Source organism: Gavialis gangeticus, unplaced genomic scaffold (genome assembly GCF_001723915.1).
Source record: "Gavialis gangeticus isolate Ggan-Ray unplaced genomic scaffold, GavGan_comp1, whole genome shotgun sequence".
NCBI lineage: Eukaryota > Metazoa > Chordata > Crocodylia > Gavialidae > Gavialis > Gavialis gangeticus.
The window spans coordinates 57,389,167-57,415,180 of record NW_017729022.1 but is presented as its reverse complement, the minus strand read 5'-3'; the positions used below and the strand labels follow the sequence as shown (position 1 = coordinate 57,415,180).

Below are 26,014 nucleotides of genomic sequence, written 5' to 3'. Positions count from 1 at the left end.
CTTGGGTACTCCTTCCTCCCTTTTTTAAAAATTGGGACCACATTAGCTAGTTTCCAATCCCCTGGCAACTGGCCTGATGACCATGAATGCTCATATAGTTGGGCCAAGGGCTCCGCGATGACGCTTGCCAGCTCCCTCAACACCCTTGGGTGGAGGGCATCTGAACCTGCAGATTTAAAAATGTCCATCCCTTCCAGAAATTCCCTAACTACATCTGCGCTGACTGGAGGCCTGACAGAGCTATCCCTGAGATCTGTCCCTACCTCTGGTAGGAGGGATGTCCTGGTCCCTGTTCAAGAAAACAGAGGCAAAGAAACTGTTAAAAATATCAGCTTTCTTGTCTGGCGTAGCCACAAAATTACCATTTGAGTCTTGCAGGGGCCCTACTTTGCCTGGTGCCCTCTTCATGCTCCCAATGTACTTGAAAAAGGACTTTTTGTTGTCCTTAATCCTGGATGCTAGCCTGAGTTCCATCTCTGCCTTGGCCTTCCTAATAGCTCTCCTACACTCCCAGGCAGAGGAGGACTACTCCTCCTTGGTGAAAGCTCCTTCCTTCCACTGGTTGTACGCCACCCTTTTAGTCCTTAGGCATTCCTGAATGCCCTTGCTGAGCTAAGGGGATTTCTGAGCACTCTTACCCCCCCTTGCTTCTCTCAGGGACTGTTACCCTTTGGGCCTGGAGGATTGTCCCCTTAAGGTACGACCATCCCTCATGGACTCCCATGTCCTCTACCTTCTGGGCCCTTAGTGCCTCCCCCACTAACCTCTGAAGCTTATTGAAGTTGGCCCTTCTGAAGTCAAGGGCTTTAGCCTTGGTGTAAGCCCTTGACACCCTGTGCTGGATAGTGAATTCCAACAGGTGATGATCACTATTGCCCAGGTGGTCAGAGACCTGCAGTCCCCTCACCAGGTCATCCCCAGTGGCCAGGACCAGGTCCAGCAAGGCATTACCCCCAGTGGGGCTGTGCACCTCCTGGATAAGGTGAAGGTCCTGTAATACAGCCAGGAACCTACGCAAGCAGTCAGACCTGGCTGTCTGCTCCTCCTAGCAAATGTCTGGGTAGTTTAGGTCACCCATGACGATAACATCCCTTGACCTAACCACCTCCATAAGCTGACCAGAGAAGTCCTGGTTTAGCTCTTCCCCCTGGTTGGGTGGTCTGTAGTAGACACCCACTGTAAGGTCCCTTTTGCCACACCCCCCTTGTAGTTTGACTCACAGTGTCTCCGCCCGACCCTTCTCTAACTTAGTGCTAATCCTTGATGTGAGGTGACCTTGACATAGAGCGCAACCCCCCCACCTTTCCTGTCTGTTCTGTCACTTCTATATAGGGTGTATCCCCAAATGCTCACCGCCCAGTCATGGGTGGGGTCCCACCAGAGTTCTGCTTGATGATGTAGAAGCCAACAAAGAACAGTTCTGCTGCACTCTTGACAAAGTCCTGACTGCCTCTGTCAAGGAAGACAAGCTCATCCCCATGGATGACTTCACGGCAAGAGTTGGGCGACTTTCTGAACTTTGGAGTGGCATGAGTGGGAAAGAGGGCGTGGGGAAGGTCCATTCCAATGGCATCCTCCTCCTCAGGAAATGTGCAGAGCATGACTTGGTCATCAGAAAATACTATCTTCAGACAGTGACAGATATATAAGACCACTTGGAAAGACCAGCACTCCAATCACTGGCACGTTCTTGACTATATTATTGTCAGATCCCATGATTGTACCAATGTCCATATCACCTGAGTCCTGAGAGGTGCAGATGACTGTTGGACAGACCACCATTTAGTCAGATCAATCATGGACATGCAGCTTGCACAACAACACTGTAAATAACTGAAAGGAATGTGGAAGAGATTTAGCATCAAGGCACTCCAAGACCAAGGCAGACATCAGTCTCTTCAGCAATGCCTGACTGAGAAGCTCTCTGACCTACCTGACAACATCAAGGACATCTGTGCACATTGGGAATAATGTAAGAATGTTATTCGCAAGGCATGTGATAAACTCAGTTGGATAGCACTTATCCATCAGAAGAGAACCACATTCTGCAGTTGGCAAAATGAACTCTCCAACCAGCAAAAACAAGAGGCTTATCACTGTTCAGAGGAGGCTACAGGATATCAAGAACCAGTGGTGGCAAGTGAAGGCCGTAGAAATCCAGAGTTTCACCAATCAACATGACATGAGAAGCTTTTTTCAAGCAATAAAAATCATCCACAGGCCACGTTCCAGTGTCCCAACCCGCTTGTGATACCAGGATGACTCCACCCTTCTCACAGATATTGTATCCATCAAACAATGCTGTAAGGAGCACTTCAATATTCTACTCAAATGTGCATCTCAGGTCTCATATGCCACCATCAAGTCCACCCCTCAACACCCAGTAATAGAATCTCTTGCTGATCCTCCCCATCCTTCAAGGAAATCTGGTGTGCCATCACTCAGACCAAGAACAATAAAGTGCCAGGACCAGATGGCATTCCCACAGAGATCTCCAAAGCTGGTGGAATAGCACTAGTGCAAAAACTTCACCAACTTATCAAAATATAGATTAATGAGGAAGCTCCATCTGACTTAAAGAATGCCAACATGGTAACCATCTTCAAGAAAGGGGACAAGTCAGTGTGTGGAAACTACCAAGGCATTGCCTTCCTCTCCATTGCTGAGAACATTCTTACTCATGTCCTTCTGGATCGCCTCCTCCCCCTTGCCGAAGATGTCCTTCCAGAATCCCAGAGTGGCTTTAGACCATCACGGGGTACCACTGATATGATTTTTGTTGCATGATAGATCCAGGAGAAGTGTAGAGGGCAACACCAGGAGCTGTTTATGGCATTCATTGACCTAACCAAGGCCTTTGACTCCATCAATCATGAAGCCTTATGGAAGGTGCTGGCTAGGTTTGGTTGTCCACTGAAGTTCATCAGCATCCTCAAGCTACTCTGTGGTGGGATGACCACCACAGTCCTTTGCAGTGAATCAGAGACGGACCCATTTACCATCTGTACTGGTGTCAAGCAGAGCTGCGTCATTGCCCCAACCCTTTTTTTCATCTATCTTGCTGTGATTTTGATTCTCATCCATGACTGCCTTCCTCCTGGAATTGCAGTTGAGTATTGAATGGACAGTTAGCTTTGCAGTGCCTTCACAGCAAAACAAAAGTTACCAGGACTGGTATCATTGACCTTCAGTATGCTGAGGACTGTGTTATCCTTGCACACACTGAGATCTATCTGCAGTCCACACTTGACCTTTTTTTCAGGTGCCTATCATAACCTGGACTCTCCCTTAATATTGGGAAGACCAAGGTGCTCTGCCAGCACAACATCTTGGCCAACAGCTGTGCTTCCTCCCAAGGCACCACCTGTCATATCTGTTGAAAAATATGCAGAGTATGGATTGTACTCTTCAGTCATCTTAAAACTCACCAAAAATTCCCCCTCCCCAGCAGACATCATCCTCTTATTGAGGAATAGCCGAAAAGGAAAGAAAACATACCTTTGTGCATCAGCCCCAGGAACAAACTCTGCTAGCTTTTTCGTTGTGCTTTTTCAAATGGCAGAAAACCAGCAACAGCTGATCCGTAGGCACAGAAAGTGCCATGAGTTAGACCAATCCTCCCAATGCAGCAGATGTTAGATTGAGCTCCAATTTGGAGCTGATCCAGGGAGAGAGGCTACATCACTGCAGCCTCTTCCCCAACTCTGCCCCCCACCCCTGATCCCTAGTGCTGTCTCAGGATGGAAGGGGAAGAAGGCAGGGGAGGGAGGTGTGGGGTTTCCCCAATCTGTGCTGGAGTGGGAGGGTGGGTGGATTGGAGCTCTCCACCTTGGGTTGGCTGGGGGACTCCAATCGTTCCACCCTGCCCTAGCTGGGTAGCCCCCATAATGAACTGTCTCTGCTCCCTTCCCCCCCTCCCATTATGAAAACTGCACTGGGAGCAGGACTGGGCTACATCAGCTTGCCCTGCTCCCAGTACACACAAGTTAATGAAGGCACTCTGCTTTGGAGTGCCTTTTTATCTGAACCCTCATATAATGAGGGTTCAGATTGTCATGGGATTGGGCCCTTTTAAAGCACTCTGCAGCCATGTAGTTGTGTTAGGTCATGGCTGTAAAGTGCTTTCAGGGGCCAGATCCGGTAAAAATTGTCACTTCTGTCTGTGCCTTGTAGCAACACAGCCACAGGCAATATAGCTACCTGCTCAGCAGGAACAACAGACAGAAAAACTTGTGTTCTAATAGTAAATGCTAGGGGTCAAGCAATATTACCAGAAGATGACACAGGGAGAAAAGAACAAGAACTGTGGGGTTCTCAAGATGCTACTGAAATGGCTGATGGAGGAGAAGAACCTATTTTGGAGCTTAGTTTAGGACTGACCCTTGCAATGAGGGCCAAACTAGGGTCTTGTGGAAGGAAAATAATAACTTCTGTTGCTTAAGCACAAGAACCAGACTTTAGGACATGGAAGCCATATCAGCATTAAAAACATCTGTATGTGGTTTGGTGGTAGATGATACAGAACTATGTTATACCATTGTGGGCTATAAATGACCATTTCTTTCTGAAAGACTGTTGGAAAATGGATGATCATTAGTTTTGCTATAATGAAGACCTGAGTTCAGCTACCAATTCTGCCTAAAGTGACCTTGTGCAAGCTCTCAGCTTTGTCATTTCTCAAAGCATTAAACCTTGGTTCCAAAATAAGTTTGTGAAATGCACAGAAATATTGACAGCTGTCAATTAAGAAGCTGGACCTAGAGCTCACAAACTTGCTATTTAACACGCCTTCCCTTTAGCTTTTTTGTCTGGTATTGTATCTGCCTCTCTTATTTAGCTTCACTGAACTCACATTCCAGGTAGACTGTATGAGCTTTATGTGACTCAGATCAGAAGAGTTTGTGAAAGCTCCTTTGAGCCAGGTAGGAGGCCTGGATAAATTATTTCGGTAGACCTATAGGAATTAGCAGGGTCAGAGAATCTCTTCAGATATAAAGTTTTGGTCTACAGATCTAAGGTGCATAGAACATAGCCAAAAGATAGCAGAAAGCAGTGTTTGATGGGAGATGGGCAATCTGTGTGAAATTTAGGAACCCTGTGTTGGAACGGAGAGATGAGGGAGGGAGTGGGTTCTCCTGTTTCTGGCTGAAGCCATAGGAATGTTGTCTTGCCCGTTATTCTGGAAGTTTTTTGCTTCCTGGAAGAGGAAGGGCCTTTGCGTATGCTTAGCTACAGAATTATGCTCTGAATCAACTACATACTTGAAAGAAATATTGAGGCAGTGGGCAAATGACTGAACACTGAAAAGTTATAGCCACCCACAGGAACGTATCTATAACCTGTACCTTGAACCAATTTAGCTTGATAAAATCAACATCTGCTCACTGATTTGTGGTTATTTGTATATAATACAAAAATGTGTTTGACATAGTCTTAACAATTTATGCTATTTTTTAGGCATACCATACCAGATAAGGAGAACTTTTCAAGATATGTGGTAGATTCTTTGTTACTTGTGATAGTTTAATCAAGATATGTAATAACACAAATAATAGCAAAGTAGATAGCAATTACTGGGTGTGTTTCTGTTGTGTATAAAATTAGTAGGGGTGCACAGATAGAGATTTTGGGTGCCAATACCAATAGCTGATATTTAAAGAGGCATATCAGCTGATACCGATCCGATATCAGATACAGCTGCCATCAGGTGGTAAGTCCGGGGGGTGGGAAGAACATGGAGGGGCAGATCAATGCCCCTCTTGGTGACGGAAAGAGGGGGCAGGCTCTGTCCAGCTGGGGGAGAAGGGGGCAGAGCCATGGCTTGTGGGGTGGGAGCAGCTCCTGCCGCTGCTTGCACCCCGGGAGGGCGGGGAGGGGTGTGTGCCACCGGATCTGTGCGGCGTGGGGTGGGCTGCAGCTGCCAGCTCGAGCCAGTGCTGCACTGGGCTGTTCTCGGTGGGGGCTGGGCTCGAAGTGGGCTCTGGCGGCGGTGGGAGGAGGCTGTAGCCACCCCAAATTTCGCTGCAGCTCTGCTCCCAGCCCCTGTACCGCCATCTGCCAGCTGGCGCAGCCCCAGCTGAACACGCTGCCTCCACCTAAACACCAGGAAAAGCCAAGGCTGCGCCAGCCAGTGGATGGCAGTATGGGGCTGGGAGCGGAGCTGTGGCGAAATTTGAGGTGGCTGCAGCCTCCTCCCAGTGCTGCCAGAGCCCACTCTGAGCTCTGCCCCCGCTGAGAAATGCCCCACGCAGCACTGGCTCTGGCTCTGGCTCCACCCCACAGCTTCAGCCCACGCCATGCCATGCAGATCTGGGGGCACGTATCTCCCCCTGGCCACCTGGGGTGCAAGCAGTGGCGGGAGCTGCCCCCACTCCACGAGCTGGACCACCATCCCGTACCTCCCCTCCCCCCCCCCGCCCCGACTGGACAGTGCATGCCACTGACCCTTTCCTGTGGGGGGTGTTGATTTCCCCCCCCTCACACCCCTTCCCTACCCGCTTCCCTTCTGATTTACCAGCTGAAGGCAGCTCTCCACACTGCTGGGTCTGCTGCGGCTGCACACAGCAAGGCATTTATTGGCCAAATTATTGGCCCCATTTGGCTGATATCTGATATAGACAACATTATTTCTATTGGTCCCGATCCAATATTGGACGATATATTGGTGCACCTCTAAAAATTAGATGAAGTAGTCATAATGGTTCCTGTTTATCTTAAAATCTGTGACTCAATCTCTCTCATTTTTTCAGGCTGATAAGGAAATCATACCTAGAGATAGCACTATTGTATTTTCATCTGGCTAAAAGTAAGGAAGAGGATTCACAGAGAGTTAAGAAAACATCCAAAATAAAGGTATATAATGCATATTTTTAGTAGTAACCTCCTCAGAGCAGGAAACATGGTTTATTCTAGCATGTGGTGTACCTTACTGCAATATGAATTATGAATAAGCAATACTAATAAACAGTAGAACAGCGGAATTATATTTTGGCTAACTTGGTTTGTGGCATTTTTGGCAGTGTGAATGTTATATGTAAGAGTGATTTAAAACCAGCAGGAAAACATAAAGGTCAGAAGACCTCAAAATCACATCTTAGTTTCAGACTGTTTACTGATTAAGTAGTGATTCTGAGACCAAGTCAGAGATTATCAGTTGAATTTTAAGCATATATGTCTGTATTCCAGACTGTAATTTCTCAGTGTATATATAAGTGACAGCATGGACCAGACACATGATGCAAGCATAATGCATGGTAGCCACATACATGAGATTATCAGGGCAGCATAGGACAACTAAGTAATGAGGAAAAAACACAGAGAAGTTGCCTTCTAAAACTTCAAGGTGGCTGAGAAAAATAGAAAAATATACATGAAAACTATGTAAAAAAAATCATGAGTTGTGGGCAAATATTTTATAATAAAAAAGGAGATGGTTAGTATTAGTTGGGTTGTTTCTATAAAATTATCTGTGACTTTATCATTGTTGATAATTTCTACAACTTTGTTATCATAATTCCATGAGGATTCCATGCCTAAATATATATTAACATGACAAACCTATCAACCTAATTATAAATTGTTCCTAAATTTTAGCCTCTTACTAAAGAATACATTTCTACTGAGAAAATTCCACATATATCGGAAGTGTACAAAGCACAGGCCTGGATTGCAATAAGAGCAGCCATGCAGGTTGGTGTGATACTTTGGGAAATTTTATGTTCTTGATTTTATCAGATTCTACTTCTAACAGCTGTCAAGACAACACAATACAGGAGATACAAGAATTTAAATATTCTGGGACGTCTACCAAGAATCTTTTGGAACATCTAAAATGTACACAATGTGAACAGTGCTTTTAATCTCTACTGTCCAAAGCTGACACTGTTTGCTTCTACTTCGCTTTAGTGCAAATATAGAATGCGGTGTCTGATGTGTGCACAAAAATTTGACATATGGGTAGACATCAGCAGCATCCAGGTGAAAGTGCCTGATTTGAAAAAACTTGTGTGGTAATTAAGTTGTCGACAGTAATGATTTATTTAACTGTGATATGCACTGTATGTCAGATAGAAATGGCATATTTCCCTTCCATCTCTGTTAAAATTATTCTATATTGAGTGTTTCAATTTTTCATTCTTAGTGGGCTTACCTCAAATTTTAAAATATATGTATGAATATTACAGTGAACTGATCCTAAATAAAATCAATATTAATTTTAGGTCAGTGAAGCTACCGTTGCGTCTCAGCTATTAATTGGAAGGAACACTGTTAAAGGACATGAAGTGAAGGATGTAGTCCAACAGAGAATTCCAGAATTTGCTTCTTTGGATCTTCTTGCCTCATACGAAGATTTTTTGTCTGGTATTCCTTTATATCTAATAAGTTTAAAGCATTTAATAAGAAATGAAAAAATCTATAAATTGAATAGTTAATCTACTATCTAAGCGCAAATGATTTGTTTATGTTCAAAGATAAATGACTTGATTTTTGGTAGAAAGTGTATCTCATTCCATCTTGCAACTATTTTCAAGATTGCCTGACATAGTGGTAAATAGGACATGAAGATGAGCACATATACTGGCTCAGCCCATTCTTATAGAAGGACAAGTTAGACTCTTAGACTCTTAATGTTTTCTTCTAATGCCACAGTACTCACAGGTGAGTCACAGCTACATAGTAACCATAGTAAGAAAGGGATGTGGAGAACCTAGTTAGGACATTTCTTAACCCACCATCATCTTATCCTTATGACTGAGTCACAAAAAAGAATCAAGAAGGTAAGGACCTACACACCTCCTGCATTAACAGTTTTTACAGGGGCTCAAACAGGGTGGAATGGAATGACACATTAGCACCTAGGGCTGTGTGTAGACAAAACGAGGGTCGTGTGTTCACAACACTTTAAAGTGGGCTAAATGCTTTTGCACTGCTTTAACGGTGTTGGTGTTTGCACACCTCACCGGCATATTGCCCATTAATTCCAGCCACTGTAGGAAATTTGGCAGCGTAATGCACATTAAATGACTTGGGGCACAGCAAACTAAAACTCCTCCTCCGAGTTTTAATTTGCTGTCCCTACAGCTGCGAAGCAAAGCACCAGGTTCTGTGCAGCTTTGCAGCGCTGCAGGAAGCCCTGCAGGCAGCCTGGAAGCAGCTCAGGAAAGCAGGCTCTGCCCAATGAAAGCGGTGAGCCTGATCTTTTTTTTTCCCCACCCCTGGAGCCTGCCTGAGCTGCGTGGAGGCCTGATGCTTCACTCCGCAGCTGTGGTGCCCCCTGGGACCACCCAAGCCAGGTGCCTGGGGGTGGGAGGGGGCACTGCTGCTGTGGAGGTGTGGAGGGAAGCATCAGCCCCCCTTGCAGCCCAGGGACCTCTCTGCGCACAGACAGCTTCCCCTCCCCTCCCTCTGCCAGAGAGGCCGGTAAGTCGGGTGTGTGTATGACACGGGGGGTTAATTGGCCCTAAATTGAAGCGGTGTATTTAAAAACCCACCACTTCAACTTAGGGCCCCTGTTTTATAGATTCATAGGATTCATAGATGTTAGGGTTGGAAGGGACCTCAGTAAGTCGAGTCAGGCCTGCTGCCCTGGGCAGGAAAGAGTGCTGGGGTCAGATGATCCCAGCTAGGTGCTTGTCCAGTCTCTTTTTGAAGACCCCCAAGGTAGGGGAGAGCACCACCTCCCTTGGAAGCCCATTCCAGAGTCTGGTAACCCTTACTGTGAAGAAGTTTTTTCTAATGTCCAACCTAAATCTGCTCTCCGCCAGTTTGTGGTCACTGTTTCTACTTACTCCAGGGGGTGCCCTAGTAAATAGGGCATTTCCTATTCCCTGCTGCCCTCCCCTGATGAATTTATAGGCAGCCACAAGATCACCTCTCAGCCTTCTCTTGTGAAAGCTGAAGAGATCTAGGTCCCTCAGTCTCTCCTTGTGGGGCCTGCAGGCCTCTGACCATATGAGTGGTCCTCCTGTGAAACCCTCTCAAGATTCTCCGCATCCCTCTTGAAGTGTGGTGCCCAAAACGGGATGCAGTACTCCAACTGCAGCCTGACCAGTGCCACATAGAGGGGAAGCATCACCTCCCTGGGCCTGTTCGTCATGCATCTGCTAATGCATGATAGTGCAGTTAGGCTTGTTGATCACTTCATCACGTTGACGACTCTTGTTCATATTGGAGTCAACTGTGACTCCAAGATCTCTTGCCGCTGCTTGTGCTGCTGACAAGGTCACCCCCCACCCCAGCCTGTAAGTGTGTTGGTGGTTCTTTTTGCCCAGGTGCAGCACTTCGCATTTGTCTTTGTTGAACTGCATCCTATTTCATTCTGCCCGTTTTTCTAGCATGTCCAGATCTGCCTGGATCCGTTCCCTACTCTGATGTGTTAACTTTGCTTCATAATTTGGGATCATCTGTGAACTTGGTCTGGGTGCTCTCCGTGCCCTCATCCAAGTCACTGTTACTGATGAAGATATTGAATAGCACTGGTCCAAGGACTGAGCCTTGTGGGACTCCACTGCCGACATCTTTCCAGGTCGACATCAGCCCGTCCACCACCACTCTGGTTGAGACCCCTAAGCCAATTTACCACCCACCTGACCATGTAATCATCTACATCACAGCGTGTCAGTTTATTTATGAGAACAGAATGAGATACTGTACTGAAGGCCTTCTTAAAGTCTAGGTAGATGATGTCTACCTCGACTCCTGCGTCTAAGCATTTTGTGACGGGGTCATAAAAAGAAACAAGGTTTGTCGGGGGCAGGATGTACCTGCAAAAATCCATGCTGATTTCCTTTCAGCATTATTTCCCTTGCTGGGCTCCCACAAATGTGATCCTTAATGATTTTGTCCAGAGTTTTCCCAAGGATAGAGGTGAGACTAACTGGCCTATAGTTTCCTGGTTCATCCCTCCTCCCCTTCTTGAAAATAGGGACCACATTGCCCCTTTTCCAGTCTGTACTAACAGTTAGTGGGCTGGTGTCCCTCCTGTGTCTGTCTATGATCCAGTTGAGAGGTTTGTCTTAGTCTGTGTCTAGGAATACAGATGCAAAGAACTCACTGAAGAGCTCAGCTTTGTCCCCCCTCCCCTGCCCTAGTTTGTCCTGTAGGGGTCCTATACTACCCTACACCTTCCTTTTGCTCCCTATATACCTGAAGAAGGACTTTTTGTTGTCCTTAATTTTTGTTGCCAGGCTAAGTTCTATCCTGCTTTGGCCTTCCTAACTGATTCCCTGCAAGTGCAAGCTAGGGAGGTATACTACTCCCCTGTTTCCACAGCCTCTTTACCTCTTTCTTTGCTCTTAGGTTTTCCTGGACTTCTCTATTCAGCCAAGAGGGCTTCTTGTCCCCTTTGCCCCCTTTTATGTGCAATGGGATTGTCTTCTTCTGTGCCCATGGCATTGCTCCCTTGAAGAATGACCATCCTTCCTGGACCCCCATTTCACCAATACTCTTGAGCTTTAATGCCTCACTAACTAATCTCCTGAGCACGCTGAAGTTAGCCTTTCTGAAGTCTAGCACTTCAGCCCTGCTGGTTAATTTACCCACCTTTCTCCAGAAAGTGAATTTAATCAATTGATGGTCACTATTCCCTAGGTTACTTTGTACCTGCAGATACCCCACCAGGTCATTCCTTGTAGCTAACACTAAGTCCATTAAGGCATTTCCTGTAATGGGATTGTATACCTCCTGCGTTAGGTGGAGGTCTTGTATGCAGGTTAAGAACCTACGTGAGCAGTTAGATTTGATGGACTGCTCCTCCCAGTAGATGTCAGGGTAGTTTAGGTCACCCATGACAACCGTATCTCTCGACCGTACGGCCTCTGAGAGCTGTTTGGAGAATTCCAGGTTTAGCTCATCCTCCTGGTGTGGCGGTCTATAGTAGACCCCCACTATCAAGACCTTTTCCCCACAACCCCCTTATATCCTGACCCACAGTACCTTGGTTTGGCCCTCCTCTGATCTCATCTCGATTTATAGAGGATGTATATTGTTCCTTAACATAGACAGCAGCACCCACCACTTTTTTTCCCCACTCTATCTCATCTATACAACCTGTAACCCTCAGTGCCTCTGTCTGATTGTGAGTAGGGTCCCACCAGGTTTCAGTTAATCCAACCAGGTCGAAGTGGTTGCTTGCAAGCAGCAGAGACATCACGGGATGTGCATGTTCCTCCTGCTTGTTCCCCATGCTCCTAGCATTAGTGTAGAGACATTTAAGTCTGCCTGATGGGTGCCCTTGGTACCCCCCCTGTCCTGATGTCTGTTGGGCCCCATAGTGCTTACCTGGGCTGATCCTAGGTTTTCCTTATCCTCTGCTTCCCCATCCCCTGATGAACCTAGTTTAAAGCCCTTCGGAGATCAGCCAACCTGTAGGAGAATAGACTTTTACCAGTAGAAGAGAGAAGAAGAACATCTTGTCCCAGGATGCCCTGTCTCATGGAAGTGCAGATCGTGGTTGTAGAAGCCAAAACCCACATGATGGAACCAACTCCAGAGCCTCAGGTTGACTTCCCTGATGCAGGTATCGTGGTGCTGACAGCGACTGCTGACCGGAAGGATGGACGAGAAGACCACCTGTGCCCCCAACTTCCTAAGCCTGGCCCCCAGAGCCCTGTAGTCACTCATGACGCGGTCTGAACTATTGGCTGCATCATTCGTGCCCACATGGATGAGGACCACGGGATAGTAATCAGAGGGTCAGATGAGGTTGGGAATCCTTGCAGTGATGTCCTGGATCCTGGCTCCTGTGCTGTGGGATCTAGTCGACAGATAAGCCCCTCTGTGCCTCTCAAGAGGGAGTCACCCACCACGATAACCTGGTGTCTCTTCCTCCAGTTGCTCAGTTCTCACTCAGCTTGTCTGGTGGTTGTTGCGGATGTGTCTTCCCCTGCGGCTTCCTCTGCTGCATCATCCTCCAGTGTTGCCAGGGCTTCGTATCTGTTCCCCAGTTGCATTGGGCAAGCAGTCACAGCCACACGCTGTCTAGCTCTGGAGGCCACCATCCTCCATTCAGCTGTCCTGGGACTCTCCCGTGATGTCTCTGCGCTAGGTGTCTGGTCCTGCAGAGAATGAAAGTATCCATCAATCTCATCCCCCGCAGCCTACTTATCTCTGCGTGGACTTCCCTCACCTGGGCACATGTGGGACAGGTCAGGGAACCCCAGGTCCCCATGTTACCCGCAGGCCTCAGAGGTCCTGCCAAGCAGCCCCCACAGACAGGGGGCCAGGACACTGCTGACCATCCAAGTGGCCTGTGTGGGTGGAGGCCTCACAGGAGCTCTGGGCCAGAGGCAGCAGCAGGGCAGGGTCCCTGGCTGCGCTTCATGTCACCACCCCCATAGTAGCCCCCCTCTTAATTCACTTATCTGAAGTCTCTGTCAGAAGCTCCCATGTACTCCTACATGGTGTGTATTCCTACCCATGAACTGGCTTGTGAACTGCCTGTAAACTGCTCTCCTGTTGGCAGTCCTTGTTTGCTGACTCCCTGATCATCTGGAGAGTCTCCTTTTATACCCTGGGCTGACTCAGGCCCAGGCAGCAATCCCACAACCATCAACACTCATTCGGCAGTCAGCACTCACTCCCAGCTTCTCAGAGCACCTCCCTCCCACCACCAAACAAACAGTCAGCTAAACCAAAGGTACAGGCAGCTGGATCACTTACCTTTGTTGGGCAGGATGTGGTGCCTGGCCTGGCTTCTCTCCTTCTCTCCTCTTGCCTCCAGAAACTGCCTGCAAAGTGCTCCCCTGTTGGCAGTCCCTGTTCACTGGGTCCCTGGTCACATACACCTTAAGTCTATTAATATGTGGAATAGAATATGACCCATTACCTGGAAGTCAGTACGTTAGAAAGCCACCATTACATTTTGAGGCCAGACAAATGTATACATGTCTAGTAGATTTTTATGTAAGACTATTCCAAAAATTATGTGTCTTGATTTTGTATTGGTTGTTTCCTAGAATCATAGAAAAGTATTGCTGGGAAGAACCGCAGATGGTCAGCTAGTCCAAGCCTCCAGTTTAGGCAGGATAGAATCATTCTCATGTAACTGCTGATCTTAGGATCAATCTAATGGTGAAATACACAAGCAAACCTTTAACAGTCGAGTACCACTTGAGAAACAAAGTTTAAAAACACCCGTGTTTGCTAAATCACATGGGATAAAGCAATAGGAGTGTTTTTTTCCCAACCTCTAAAATTATTTTACAAACAACAAGGTTCATTAAAAATGATAAAATGGCATTTTTTACTTAAGAAAAGAATTTTGAAATAAGATATTGTAGAATCATGTTTTTTCCAGATGCTGAGGAATACAAAGGCAAAACAGGGATGTTTTAGAACAGGAAACCTTGATGTTTGATAAAATTCTGTTCCAGTGACCTAATTTCAGTTATACCAATGAGTGACATAGATTGAATTATTTTGTGTGATAGAGGCTGGTGAAGTGGAGCAATGACTGCTTGCTGTACCATTGGTGAAGAGATGTATAATAATTGGTTTATAAAAACATGTGCCATATATATGCTTCTGTCTTCCATTAATCTGATTATCTGGCACCACTTCCATTTGGTTATAATTGCTGATCATTTTTCTTTTAGCAAGTGTTGCAGGTGTTTGTTCTGATAGTTTAGAGAAGGAATGCCAAGGAGAATGGAAGATGCACAAAGGAAATACTAAGCCAAAATATTAGAGAGAGAATTGAAATGAAAACTATCAACACAACATGCAAAGTACTGGCTTTGGAGGCACTAATGAAGGAAATGGTTATGTTTGCACTTACATGCAATCTGAACATTTTAAATACATTCTGTGTTTACAATTGACAGTAAAAAGACCTTAAAAATGAAAATAGGAGTAATGGAGGCATTACATATTTTTCTGTATGCACAGATAATTTATGTAAACTTTTGTCTGGGAGATTACCATTAAGAATTAATACTAAAACAGGTTGACAGACCTTGTAGTGGTGAGGTCTAACTAAAACTGGGTCACAGCTGACAAGGAATCATTTTCTCTCAGTAGAATTAGGAAGGCCGTTTTTTATAGTTTTATCTGCCAACTCTCAGGAATTCTAAATAAATAAATATTTATCTTTTTGAAATAGAAAGTAAAACTGTGCTGCTAAAATCAAGAATAGTTCAGATATGCTTCCAGTTCTGCAGCTGCAAGGATCCCCATTATGCTAAAAAATACTAGGGTATAATTCACTGCATAGTCTCCAGCGTTCCACAACGTTGATTACAAACCCTTCAGTGCTATCTAAAGACATTGTGTTGGTAATAACTTCCCTAAAGGTACCACTTGCGCATGATTTTCTCACTCCTGAGTCCCAGTTTGTTAGCTCAAGACTGGTGAAGCTAGCTCTTAAGGTTTTTAATGGTTTAGCCTCCATGGCAGCAGAGCACAGGCCCATCCTCCTTCTGATCATTCTGATCCACTCCCTTCTGAGTACAGATGCTGCCATCTGAATTGTCAGTTGGCAACCAGTTACTTCCTTATTGAGGTTGGCAAAGGAATTGTCAGGAGCTTGCCAGAGACTTTTCAGCAGTTGTTAGTTGAATGTTCAGGATTGAAACAATAAGTAAGAGGTCTGGTCCTGCAAGCTCACTACAGGCAGAACTCCTGCCCATTTTATTTGAGTTTTGTAGGAAGAGATCTTTCAGGATCATTTAGATAAGAAGTATTAGACATGTTTAATTTGCACAAGTAATCTGGGACTTTAATAAAGATTCCAATGCGATTATGACTTTTCAGGGCTGGCTAATCTAATTTGATGAGGAGTGCATCATAAAGACCAGAATGATACCAGGCTTTGTTTAACTGAAACAAATGGTTAATCAGATTTTAAAAGAAAATGGAGTTAGGATTATTAAAGATATATTTTTATAAAGAATTGTATAAAATATACTGCTCAATGAGAATGAAAAGTCAGGATCTTACCTTGCTTCTGACCACACAGGTGGAGTGCTGGGTCCCCTTAGGGCCACTGATTTCAGGATTTCATGCACATCCAGTAATTTGCCTGTGTGCCTTCAGCTGCAGGGTCAGGGCCCCAGAAAAGAAGGAACCAAGAAAATAGAAGTTTAGTTAAAAGTATCAAAATGGAAAAATCATGTGGGGAATGACAGAGCTTCCCAGAGAAAGAGAAACTGTTAACAGAAAACATAGTAAGGCACTGAGCAGCGAATATATTGCAACAAGTCTTGGGACAAACCCTTGGACAGTGAAAAAGTGCTGTAAAGGCCAATGGTAGCTTCATTAGATGAAGAAGCAGAAATTGGCCCCTTTGGAATGAGAAAAGAGAGAATAAATTAAATACATTTGTAGATGAATAGGATCTTCAAATATGCTTGGTCAAACTATGAAAGATAAGGTAAAGAGATTAAAAAAAATGTACTATATAAATTACATAACATAAAAGTATAAGATTAAATTAAAAGCATATAAACAAATAGTAACCCACATTTGGATGGCATCATGCTAAATAATTTTGAGAGACAGTGGGCATCTCTACACGAGATGTGTACTATGCAGTAGACTAATTAGCTGCACAGTAAACATCTCAATGCCTATATTGGGGGATCTAGTGGCCTGTTACAAGCTAGTTAGAGGGGACCAGCAGGCATTGGGGGAGTCTCTGTTCTCCTGAGCGCTACCAGGAGTGACTAGAAATAATGGTCACAAGCTGGCAGAGGGTAGATTCAGATTAGACATCAGGAGGCGCTACTTCACTGTCAGGGTGGCTAGGATCTGGAACCAACTTCCAAGCGAAGTGGTGCTGGCTCCTACCTTGAAGGTCTTTAAGACAAGGCTAGACAATCACCTTGCTGGGGTTGTTTGACCCCAGTACTCTTTCTTGCCATGGCAGGGGACTGGACTTGATCTGCTCAGGTCCCTTCCGACCCTATCAACTATGAAACTGTGAAACTGCATATGCGCCCCTATTAGGCTGGAGTAAACTAACTTACTCCGCAGAAAGATAGTGCTTGTAAATATAAGTACTGTCCTGCTATGGAATAAAAAAACTCCACAGTAGTGCACATGTAGACACTGCCCTGGCTGGCAGGCTGAGGGAGCAGTGGAAGGGTGGCAGGCTGACTCCCTGGGCCCTCTGCCAGATGGGGCTGTTCCAACCATGCCCGGGAGCTCCTGAGTTTATTGCTGCACATAAATAAGCATCTGAACCCTTGTGTAATGAGGGCTAATTTGTCATGCAGTTGGGCACTTTTAAAGTGCTCTGCAGCTATGCACTTCTGTCAGGGCATGGCTGTAGAGCACTTTCAAGGGGCCAATCTCATGACAAATGTCACTTCTTTCAGTGCCCTTCGTGGCACACTTCTTTCAGCAGAGGGAATCCTGTTTTGTCCATCACCTTGGTAAGTGATGTGCTACAAAATGAATATCAAATGGTTTTGTCTGGTCAAAAAGCAGTGAAGATCCTTATGCCTCACTACCTGCTTCCCACCCTGCCTGAATTCACAAGGGCCAGACAGAATCTCTCCCTGGATGTTGGAATATTTTTCTTCAGAGTGTTGAGTCAGTGTTGGAAATGGCTTTGCTGTCTTTCCCCTTGAAACCTATATTACTGGGGTCAGGTTACAGGTGACATTTTCCCATATAGATAACCAATTCCAGTCTAAGATTCAGAAATAGCTATTATAATGCAAAAGTCCCTTTCATGTGTGAATTGTAATTTATTTATTTTGAGACAGGCTTCTTAGTTATTAAATTTTCAGACTTTTGGTTGAATAAGATGGCTATAGTTAGGTTTAATTGTTTTTGAATTTGCAGATGGCTATGACGTTGTCTATAAAAACCTTCTGGCCTCTTCTATCAGAAAAGAAGAAAACATGCAACCTGAAAAGGGTCAAACAGAAAATGAAGCAACACAGTGTGGTGCCTCCACAGGCTGGCAGAGGAAACCAATTATAACATGGGTCCATTTAGTTCGCTACCATAATTACTTAAAACAACTGAACAGCACAAGCCCTACATTTGGTATGAGGTTATCCATTTTTCTTATTTCTAGAAGCTTGGAGGATTTCACTGGAGTCAGTGGATATATGTCAGTTTAAAGCCACTGTAAATGAACATGGAATCAGGCTTTGTCATATTGTGATTCTTTTTTGTGTTACCACATCTTAGCCTTGCTACTAGAAGTGGCTTTTGAAATTGAATTCTTATGACTATTTACATAGTCATGTTAGACACTAAAACTATTTGTAATTACAGAGATATCAGTAGTGATTTGATAGTCAAGGTCAGATGAGATATAACCTCCCAGACTCCAGTGTTGGTCTTTGTTATCCCCAACTGTTGTCTCAGTCTATGCCTGTACCGAACTCCTTGGGATGGATTCTTCTTCCCATTGAGCAGCTCTTAAATGCCTCTTTAGTTGTTGATTATTTTATTGTTGTAGCACTGAAGGGGAGATAATCGTTGTATGCTGTCACAGAACTGAAAGGCCATTATGGTACTTTGGTTGTTTGTACCAGTGCAACAGTGACCTGGTCCTTTAGTGGAGCTCAGACACTAACACTCTATTATATAATACAATAATAATTAATATATGTATTTGAAAGGCATACTCATAAAGCTGTAATTTGGGTGATGTGCCCAATGCAACTACATAGGCTACACTATTACTGGGGGTGCAATCATGCTAGATCCAGAACTGAAGTTGCATCAGGCACTGTGCTTATGCAATAAGCTTGGGCTGATGAGCTGCATATGGTCATTGCATTATGTTTGTATGGCAGCAAGACAGTGCCAGGCTGAGATACCCTTGCACTTGTTCTGAGTGCACTAATGGAGGAGGGACTTGTCAAGAGCCTCACATGTGGTCTGAAAATCATACAAGCATGGCTCTGAGTATTTTTACACATTTGTATTCAAATATCTTTAAATAATGGGTTACATATTTTTGGTTTATATACATATGAAGCAGTCATAGAAAGCTTTATATTTCTAGGTGACAAATGACAAGTTAATAAAGACTCTGTTTTCCCAAATCTGTCTCTGAATCAGGACCTGGATCATTACCTGCAAGAGATGCACTTTTCACCTCTGTGTTTGATACAGGAATTGTTCTGCGCCTGACAGAAATGCATCTTTTCCTCAAAAAACACTTACCTTTATATTCAACATGTTGTCCTGATGATTTTCCAAAAGAGCTACGGTGTTTGGAAAAACCAGTTGTTAGTCTGGCTGATCCCATAAAGGTAATTTTTAAATATGTATTTCCATGAAACAGATGTGGCACTTTCCTGTCCTAATAATTAAGATCTGTGGGCACTCTGGTATGCTATTTCTTACAAGTTCTTCTATAAGGGTGAAATTCACAAGGCCTGCGCAGCACTTAGTCTGTGTATGTAGTGTAGGGATTTAAGTGATGATTAGGAGTCACCACTGCCCTAGAATGATTTACATTGAATGCACATTATTTATTGAGTGGTGAAAAAGAGCAGTAGTTATATAGGATTGTGTCTTAATGGAACAATGTGATTTAAAAAATTGCCCATATTATTTGGGAAGACCAGTACTTCTGGCTTATCCTTTTGTCAAAACCTCATGCAGCAAAATGCCATAAAATGGAAGTACATTATTAAAACATACAAATTCCTATCCTGTTGGACTTGGGTATATGGCAATAATATTCTGAAACATGATCTTCAAAGAAAAAAAATTAAAGGTAGTATATATCTTTATCTAAAAGTCCTTCATAGTGTCCTTTAAAAGGTATGTTACAATTGCCAATATGTTTGTTAGTTTAGCTGAGTTGGTGGTTTTACAGTCAATCCTTTTAGCCTGAAGACTGCAAACAAACATGGTACTTAATCCACCCTGAGCCTCAAATATAAATAAAGCTGTGTACTCATACCACCCATAGCAAACTTGAACACTTGTCAGCGCAGGGTCTATAATAATGGTAACATGCCTGTGGAATTTTACAGTTCTTGAAGGCTCAATATAAAATTAAACATCATTTTCCTCCCAGTAGTCCCATCCCGTTGCTCACCTGAACAGGAATAACAATTATCATTATAACAGTAAATGACAGGTAATTCTTTATGGGTTATTTTTACTACCCATGTTCAGTGTATTCTCAAGTGCCTGGAAGTAGGTGTTGTCTTATCCTTCTGATTTAAACTGCTTCTGTGAATATAGCTCTTCTAGAATTGGTGAACTTTCTTACAGTGTTGGACAGCACATCATTACTCAGTTCCCAACAAAATGCTAACTGTGCCACTGAATAAATTGTAAATATATGGTATGTGACATTTATAACAGCCATCGTATATCAAAAATTATTTCACTTTGTTGGCTCTTCTTTTGATATAATTAGTATTACACTATCTTAAAATAATAAGCTCTAGAGATCACTGTCATGTTCATGACAGGTGCAAGCAGCATAATAATGTGTTAGCATCACTATTGTAGACAGCTAACAAGCATAAAGCTTTTTGATTTTTTTTATCAACTCTAAGCTTCATTGATTTTTTATAACAACATTTTTAGACGCTTTAATCATTTGCTAGACTGTATGAGTTATTTTTTAAAAAAATTACTCCTGTAATTGGAGTAATTTACCTTTAGTAATTACCTTTTTTTTAAAGTACAAATAGGTAGGCAACTTTTTGAAAGGAGCATTGTTATGTACAGGATGTCTTCACTTATGTATATCTATGTAACTTTTTTTTATCTGTTGAAGGTTTTTCAGCTTTATCTAACAAAGAATCCAGACAAATTGCATTAAAATTTAAAAAAAGACTATAATTAAAATTATGCCCACTACTGCATTTTTCATGCTCACAATTTATTTCGCTTTGTGACGGTGTATAGAACTAGAAGTATTTAAAAGACACAGTAGTTTGTTGTTTGCAGCATTTTGAGAAAGTTGAGTAGATAAATATTAAAGTTTGTCATCCACTACTTCAGTTTAACAGGAGGAGCTCTGGTGTCATTTCTTAGAAAGGTTTAATGTGATGTAAACACAAAGAGAAGATGCAGTACAGTTAAAAACAAAATAGGCCAAGCAGCCCTGTGTGATACAGTAAAACTATACATTATAAAAGGTTTATAAAGTGTTATAGGTCCATAATTAAGCTGTACATGCTGTATAGCCTGGACTCTAGGTATTGTAAAACTGTAGAGATATAAAAGTCAAAATTGCCTGTGATTTTTGGCAAACAGGATTTGTGTGAGCATGGATGTGCTGACTAGAGCCAGACCCTCTTTACGGCCTGGTCCACTGCTCGAGTATCTTTCTATGCCACACGTATCACACTCCTACCATGCATAACTTTGGTATCTTTTCCCTTTATCTGCACTTCCATTCTATTGTGTTTAGGCAAGGATTTGGCCTCATAAAGTGAGACTGAGAAACTTGTGTTCAATACAGAGAGATATCTTAAAAAATTATTGCTATGTATAATTACTGACTGAATTCTACTTCTTGGGATTAAAAATGTTAAAATTCCAAAGGCTTTCCCCATTGTTAAGGTGCCAGAGGTGGTAACATTTTGAGTAGGCTTTTGCGTTCTGAAAGACTTCACTGCTTGGCCTTCCAACTATGGATCTACATAATCCTTGAACAAAGTGCTTTTGCACTCTTTTATATCAAGTACTTTGCAATTAAAAAGTGGCTTTGATTCATGAATGATGTTTGATCAGGGAGTGGTTTTCTTGCTGGTCCCTCAGTCTATTATGGGAGGAACCTACTAAAATTGAAGACTGAGAGGCAAATTCCCCTAATTAAATGATTTTATTTGTGAAAAAGTGTCATCTCCAAGTCTGCAACCAATGCAAAAGTAAAGCAGTTAAATATTACATGTAGCATTAGTCTAGCAGTAAATTCACTACTGTACTTATTAACCTTTAAGGAAATTGGTTTACTGTCTCAACACTAGATTCCCATATGACTGGCATGTCAAAAATTATTTTTTAGCAAGAGGGACCATAGAAGAACATGATTTCTATACTGGGGATGGCATAGCTAACACGAAGCTTAATATATGTGAATTGAAATAGCATGTATCCACACAACACAATTCTTAGTGAATGCTAACTAGCAAGATTTCATAGATGTTAGGGTTGGAAGGGACCTCAATAGATCATCGAGTCTGACCCCCTGCATAGACAGGAAAGTGCTGGGTTCAGATGACCCCAGCCAGATGCCCATCCAACCTCCTCCTGAAGACCCCTAGGGTAGGGGAGAGCACCACCTCGCTTGGGAGCCCATTCCAGACCTTGGCCACTCTAACTGTGAAGAAGTTCCTCCTAATGTCCAGTCTAAATCTGCTCTCTGCTAGCTTATGGCCATTATTTCTTGTGACCCCCAGGGGCACCTTGGTGAGTAGAGCCTCACCAATTCCCTTCTGTGCCCCCATGATGAATTTATAGGCAGCCACAAAGGTGCCTCTCAACCTTCTCTTGCGGATGCTGAAGAGGTCCAGGTGCCCTAGTCTCTCCTCGTAGGGAGCCCTAACCTGCAAGCCCTTAACCACACAAGTGGCCCTTCTCTGGACCCTCTCCAGGTTATCCACATCCCTCTTGAAGTGTGGCGCCCAAAACTGCATGCAGTATTCCAACTGTGGTCTGACCAGTGCCCGATAGAGGGCAAGTATCACCTCCTCGGTTCTGTTTGTCTTGCATCTGCTGATGCATGATAAAGTGCAGTTAGCTTTTCTGATGACTTCATCACACTGATGACTCATGTTCATCTTGGAGTCCACTAGGGCTCCAAGATCCCTTTCCACTTCCGTGCTATCAAACAGGTCATTTCCTAGGCAGTAGGTGTGCTGGACATTTTTCCTCCCTAGGTGCAGCACTCTGCATTTCTCCTTGTTAAATTGCATTCTGCTGTTTTCTGCCCATTTGTCCAACCTGTCCAGGTCTCCCTGCAGTTGTTCCCTGCCCTCCGGTGTGTCCACTTCTCCCCACAGTTTTGTATCATCCACAAACTTGGACAGAGTACACTTCACTCTCTTGTCCAAGTCACTGATGAAGACATTGAAGAGTATCAGTCCAAGGACTGAGTCCTGCGGGACCCCACTACCCACTCCCTTCCAGGTCGACACCGACCCATCCACTACCACTCTCTGGGTATGACTCTCTAGCCAATTTGCCGCCCACCGGACTGTGTAATCATCCAAGTCACAGCCTCTTAATTTGTTCACCAGTATGGGGTGGGATACCGTATCGAAGGCCTTCCTGAAGTCTAAGTAAATGATATCAACCCCTACTCCTGTGTCGAGGTGTTTTGTAACCTGGTCATAAAAGGAGACTAGATGAGTCAGGCATGATCAACCTGCTACAAACCCATGCTGGTTTCTCCTCAGCATAATTTTTCCTGCTGGGCGCTCACATATATGAGCCTTAATAATCTTTTCAAAGACTTTGCCAAGGATGGAGGTGAGACTGACTGGCCTATAGTTGCCTGGATCCTCCTTCCTCCCCTTCTTGAAAATATGGACCACATTGGCCCTTTTCCAGTCCTCTGGTACCTGTCCCGTACACCACGAGTGCTCAAATATTTTTGCTAGTGGCTGTGCAATGATATTGGCCAGTGCCTTCAGTACCCTCGGATGGAGCTTATCCGGGCCTGCCAACTTAAACACATCCAGTCCTTCCAAGGACTCTGCAACATCTCAGGGTCAACACTTAGTAGTCTGATGCCCAGTTGTTGCCTCTCTACCATGTGAGACTTGTCTTGCCCCTCGTTTAGAAAGACTGAGGCAAAGAACTCATTGAGGAGGTCAGCCTTGTCCTCCCTGTCTGTCACCAATTGCTTTTGCCCATTTAGTAGTGGTCCTGTTCCATCCAAGATAATGCATAGTCTATTCTTCTTTTTGAAAGTCTATTGAGTTTACTGTATGCTAAGTTAGTTCGGACTTGTGGTCTCATGTGTACATCTGTACTTTGCATTAAGTTGACAGTTCTCCATCCGCTATCCCACACTACTTCACATTCCTTTGGGATTGACTGGTCTGTTTATCTGTTCACCCTTTACTGCTCAGAGGGTGACCTTAGTGTTGACCAGAGGTTTAAGTGCTTATTCACAGTCAGGCTTGGGCCATTTGCAGTTACATGCTTCTGGAATCACAGACATGTACTATAGCTAGAATTACTTTACACGAACACTATATCAAGCCTGTGGAGCTATGCAGAAATCCTGGATCTGTTTACCTGCTTGAAAGAGACAGAGGTTCAGCAAAACCAGGAAAAGAGTCACCTTCTGTAGCATGTCAGATTTGTCCATGTGACTGATGATTTTATTCTTTATTATAAGGACTACCTGTGGTAGAGGTCATTTAACTTCTAACTTGCTTCTAAAAATGGACCATCAGCCCATCCCACCATCATCTATGACAGTCCTACCTATCAACTCATCGACATGCTATGAAAAGCAACAGAAGATCATCAGACCCTTTAACCAACCTGAAACACCCCGACTTCCCAGGACAACCTATAAAGGTTCCAAGGCACAGGAAGAGCAAGCCATGTGCCATTTTTGTGCTATTACTGAAAAGAGGCCTTGAGAACATCTCAAAATTGAAAAGAAAACAAGATTCTTTGCCAAAGAACTGAACAAAGAACAATCCTATTTGTTAATCCTGCTTGTTAATTTTAATAACACCATTAACCAACATTATTAATATTCATAGTGGTAGCATTTCTATCTTTTTTTTAATTAAATGCAAGAGGTTTGAGTTCCTGAAGAGTATTGCATCCCAAACCTTTCCAGACCACTCTTCTTTAATGTTGATAAAACTACCACAATGGTGAACCAGAACCTGGATCATAATGAAGAAGCACTTGTTTCTTTTTCCAAAATTAGAGTCTGGACACAAGAAGCAATGAAGGTGAATATGGCTATTCTCAGTTGCCCTGGTACAATTTGATAGCCCCATGTGTGAAAGCCATTTATAACTTGCTGAGCACTGGCAAGCCTTATTATTCATGCCAACAATATCTTTTTAGGAGCAGTGCACATCTCCATCCCAGCACTCCCTATAGTTAATCTGCTTATACTGAATCATACCACTTAGGCATGGTGAATTTTCAGATGATGATGGCCACACACTTTGGAATGGCTAAGGGAGTTCTCATATTGTTATGCTCCTCTGGGTTGAGTTCTGCATAACTCTCCAAGAGAGCCCTTGTCATCTTCAAATTCTGCAGCTACTGCTAGTCATCTTAGCCCTTCAGCAAGTCCTCTTCTGACAGTCACTGCTTGTTTCATGACTGGATAGTGTCATACTGAGTGAAGGTGATTCAAGAAATGCTTTTCAACAAGGAGTTGGTTAGTGTTCTCCTCTTCCTTATCCTCTTGCTGCTGTTGACCCTGCTACTATATGGCATTTTGGTAGTCTAGCTGCTGACTTGCATAGCCACAGCCACTCAGCGCAAGATATTAAATTCACCTCAAGCCACCACACATGCAAGATTACCTTTATCACTGTTTTGTTCATGCTGGCCAGGAATACTTTGAAAATGACTTTGGCTGGCCAGAAAAATCTCGGCACTATTGTTCATTGTTCTATAAAAGGAATTATGGCACTTTTTAATGTCTGAGTCCAAGATCTATAATTCCTGTTGGTCTCAGCTGGCTTCTACATTGTATCCCAGAATGTGCCAGAGGGAAAAAACACACGCCACTATGAAACGGATCCAGCCGCAGAATAAGGGAGCAGGGGTAACTGCCCAGAATGCTGAGCACTTAATACAGAGAAAGTCCTCACCATTAGAAAGAAGTTATTCAAATTGCAACAAGAGCCAGCTGTCTGTGTGGACATGGCTCTGGTGGACCATCTAATACTCAGTATTTAGTGTACTGCAGCTCAGTGCGTATTACGGCTTCCTTCCCATTACATTTAAACAAGCCCACGGAGCTTAATGATTTATTTCAATTTCAAATACTCTTTAGTTTATTCATGATAGGAAATGTCTCTCACCATATGAACTTTAAGAAAGCTCTGCTGAGCAAAATGAATGTGAACTTCTTAATAAGTATATG

The 26,014-nt window shown here is 43.7% G+C and overlaps 1 protein-coding gene across 7 annotated transcripts in view; it reads left to right on the top strand.

Annotated features, from left to right (window-relative positions):
* CFAP54 (cilia and flagella associated protein 54) overlaps window positions 1–26,014 on the top strand; it is a 308,490-nt gene that overhangs the window by 266,707 nt on the left and 15,769 nt on the right. For all 7 annotated transcript variants that reach the window (XM_019515046.1, XM_019515044.1, XM_019515049.1 and 4 more), the window contains 5 exons: window positions 6,750–6,852; window positions 7,594–7,689; window positions 8,220–8,361; window positions 17,788–17,994; window positions 19,024–19,217. In XM_019515046.1, coding sequence (XP_019370591.1) covers window positions 6,750–6,852; window positions 7,594–7,689; window positions 8,220–8,361; window positions 17,788–17,994; window positions 19,024–19,217 — 742 coding nt within the window. The remainder of the gene's footprint in view (window positions 1–6,749; window positions 6,853–7,593; window positions 7,690–8,219; window positions 8,362–17,787; window positions 17,995–19,023; window positions 19,218–26,014) is intronic.